A 3127-nucleotide genomic window follows, 5' to 3' on the forward strand; every position below is an offset into this window, starting at 1 on the left:
CGGCCGCCGCCGCCAGGGCCCCCCCGGCCGCCGCGCCCGCCGCGCCCGCCGCTGCCAGGGCGCCGGCTCCATTTTCCTGCTCGTCCCCGCTGCTGTTGGCGCGCTTGTTTTTGCGGCCGCCTTTACTGTTTTTGGGGTTGGGCATCTCGCGAGTGTCCAGGTGCCCCGCGTCGGCGAAGGCGGCTCCCAGCGGCTCGGCACCCGGTCCGGGAGGCCGAGAACGGAGGGCGCGGGCCGGCGGCTCCTCTGGCGCCCGTCTAGCCGCGCGGCCCGCGCCGCGCCATCCCGGCCGCCGCGCCCTCCCCGGCTTCCTGGAGCCGGCGCGCGGCCACCCGAGGCTCGCAGCCGCGCGGGCGCCGCGGGCTCGGGGCGCAAGCTAGACGCTCCCGAGCCGGAGGGAAAAGGCGGGTCTCGGGCTTGTTTTGATTCGGCTTCGCTGACACGCTCTGGCCCCGCCTCCTCCCGTGACGACACTGGGGATTCGGCCTGGCCGCGCCCACCAGGTGACCTCACGGTAGCCCGGCCCGCCCGCGTGACGTCACGCCCCGCGCTGAGCCGGCCACCTTGGAGTGACGTCATCGGGGCGCCCTCACTCCCGGGGCCCTGCTGCACCCCGGCGCCTGCGGACCGACCTTCCTGAAATGGCCCCGAACGCCAATTCAATGGCATCTGGAGTTAGTCGGGGGCCTCCTGACCTTCATGCAACTGAGGCTTAGAACAATATGGTCTGGGAAAAATAGGCGGGCAACCAGAACAGGAATGGAAAGCAGAGGTTTTCTAATTAATCATCCATCGAAAGGCTTTGCCATTCAGAAACAATCGTAGATTCAGAAATTAAAGAAATAGAGTTGAGTTCCTAGACAATGGGAGAGCACAGCAGAGTCCGTGAATGGAAGGCCGTAACAGCCTAGTGGTGAAACCGCTCTCTCAAACAGGACCCACCATTCAGGGATGTTACTGAACATCGCAGGTAGTTCCTGGAGGTAGTGCCTGGAGGGGAAACCCAATCCCCTTGGATAGGACTGAGTTGTCCTGAAAGATAGGTGGCCACTGTTGTGAGCAGGTGGAGATTAGAAGGTGACACCTGTGATAAGGGGCAGGTGGACTTGAGGGGCAGGGCACCCTGGGAAGAGTTTCACATGGTCTCTTTTTCTGCAGCTCTTTTTCTGCTTTATGGAAAACCAGCTCTTTCCCAACCCTCCGGTCTCAGCTCAAACACATCACTTCCTTCATGATGATATAACTGACACACCTCCCCAGAAGAGCTATCAGAAGTATCACCTCATCCATCTCTAATTATGTTGTCAAAGTATAAGTTTACTTATTTCCTGTCTATCTGCTTCTCAAATGAAAGCTCCATAGGTAGGAGATTTTATGTGTCTTGGGCACCCCAGCGGACAGCTAGCATATATTTGTTGAGTGCATAAATTAAGTACTCTCCCCATAAACTATGGAGCGAAAACTATGTTAGCTGACAATTTACAGTTCTCCCTTCCTATGTAGTGTGATCTTCTTTAATTAACTCAGCTCTCCAGTAAAGAATCTTAGGCTGTGTTCTGAAGCATAAAGAGGTAGACAGGGAGGTACCCGCAGAGACTCTGACTGGGAACTCTGGGCATTTATAGCATTTATAGCAGAGTCTGTTCCAGAGCCTGGAGCTACAGGAAAGAGCACTGGATACTCAGGAGCAATTGGTGGTTGGACTTTTCAGTAGGGAAGTGATGAATCTTTTAATTCCCTGATTTTGTTTGAGGAAAGTGACTCTTTATAGAGGGCCACCTCATAGTTATAATAGATATTTTGTGCCTATACTTTCATGTCTATTTCTCTCCCACCCCAACTCCCCTAAGCACTAGAAGAGCCGGGATTGTCTATCTTTCTAACTAATTCTGCAGAGTCTAGCATAAAGCCTGACCCACAGTTAGTGTTGAATAAAATTTTGTTGAATGGAGGATACCTAAAGCATTCTTCTTCTGGATATATTTTTCTGAACCTTAAAGTCTCAGCTAAATCATCAATTCTCTAGGAAGCCTTCTCTGATACCCCAAAGTTAGATTCATCCCCATGTGCTCCCTGTACCTTGCCCACCACAAGAGCTTGCACACACAGTATTGAAATTGCCTATTTACTTGTCTCTTGTCTGGGCCCCCACTAGACTATAAGTTCTGTGATGGCAGAAGCTGTTTGTCTTAGTCTTCACTATATCCATGGTACCTAATGCGGTGCATCGTACACAGTAGGTATTTAATGAATGCATGACAAATACATGAATAACTAAATGGACAAATGCTTTGAAGGTAGTAGATGCAGCAGGATTTGGTGGCCACTTGGACGTGAGGGATGAAGGAGAGAGTTAAGAAATTCCGAATACTAGAGGAAAGGATGATGGTAGTTAATGAAAGGAAGACTTCAAGGGGAGGGTATTGGTGCTGTGGAGAAATGTAGTGAGTTAATGTGGGCCACTGGACTTAGATTAATTTCATTACTGATATCCCTCACTAGACATGGCTGAGAGATCTCAAAATATTTTGGTAACTTTGGCTTTGACTTTTTTTTTCTTTAAGTGTTTTGAGTTTTGGTTTTTTCTTTAACGGTGAGGATGAAGAAGCTTTAAAGTACAGGAAAATTTAGATAATTCTTTTCTTGAATAAGCGCATTGCTCTCATGCCATATTTAATCAGAGTAATCGTGCATGTACCCTGCAGACAGACATTCCCACCAGCTGCCTCCCACCTCTACATAACTGAGACTTCAGAATTGGAAACTTTCCCACAAAAATATCATAATTGGCTCAAAGCACACAGACACCCAGCCAGTTGCTGTTCTTGTTCATTGTGTAAGCCACCTCCTTCTCATTCAAACTGAAACAAAATGAAAAGGAGGAAGGAGAAGCGGGCCACTTCTTCCATGCCCAACCTTGCTAGTCTATTTTTAGCCTTAGTCAAATTTGACACACAGGCAATAGTTCTGATTTTATTGCAACAACAAAGAAAATGTACTAAATTCAAGATGTTAAAAACAAAACTTAAGTACAGTTAAAAGATTCCATTTTCTACTTTGCATAAAACATGCAGAATTTCACAGGAATCCTACTGTTCTAGCCCTTTTATCTTTCCCTTTTCCCCAC

The 3127-nt window shown here is 49.0% G+C and overlaps 1 protein-coding gene across 1 annotated transcript in view; it reads right to left on the reverse strand.

The window, feature by feature from the left end:
• HECA (HECA ribonucleoprotein granule regulator) overlaps positions 1-390 on the reverse strand; it is a 43497-nt gene extending 43107 nt beyond the window's left edge. Inside the window, exon 1 of the mRNA XM_027085025.1 lies at positions 1-390. This exon is cut by the window's left edge and continues 1 nt beyond it. Coding sequence (XP_026940826.1) covers positions 1-145 — 145 coding nt within the window. The 5' untranslated portion in view covers positions 146-390.
• Between the last annotated feature and the right edge of the window lie 2737 nt (positions 391-3127).

This window comes from Aethalodelphis obliquidens, unplaced genomic scaffold (genome assembly GCF_003676395.1).
Source record: "Aethalodelphis obliquidens isolate GAN/ISIS:26980383/991018 unplaced genomic scaffold, ASM367639v1 scaffold3, whole genome shotgun sequence".
NCBI lineage: Eukaryota > Metazoa > Chordata > Mammalia > Artiodactyla > Delphinidae > Aethalodelphis > Aethalodelphis obliquidens.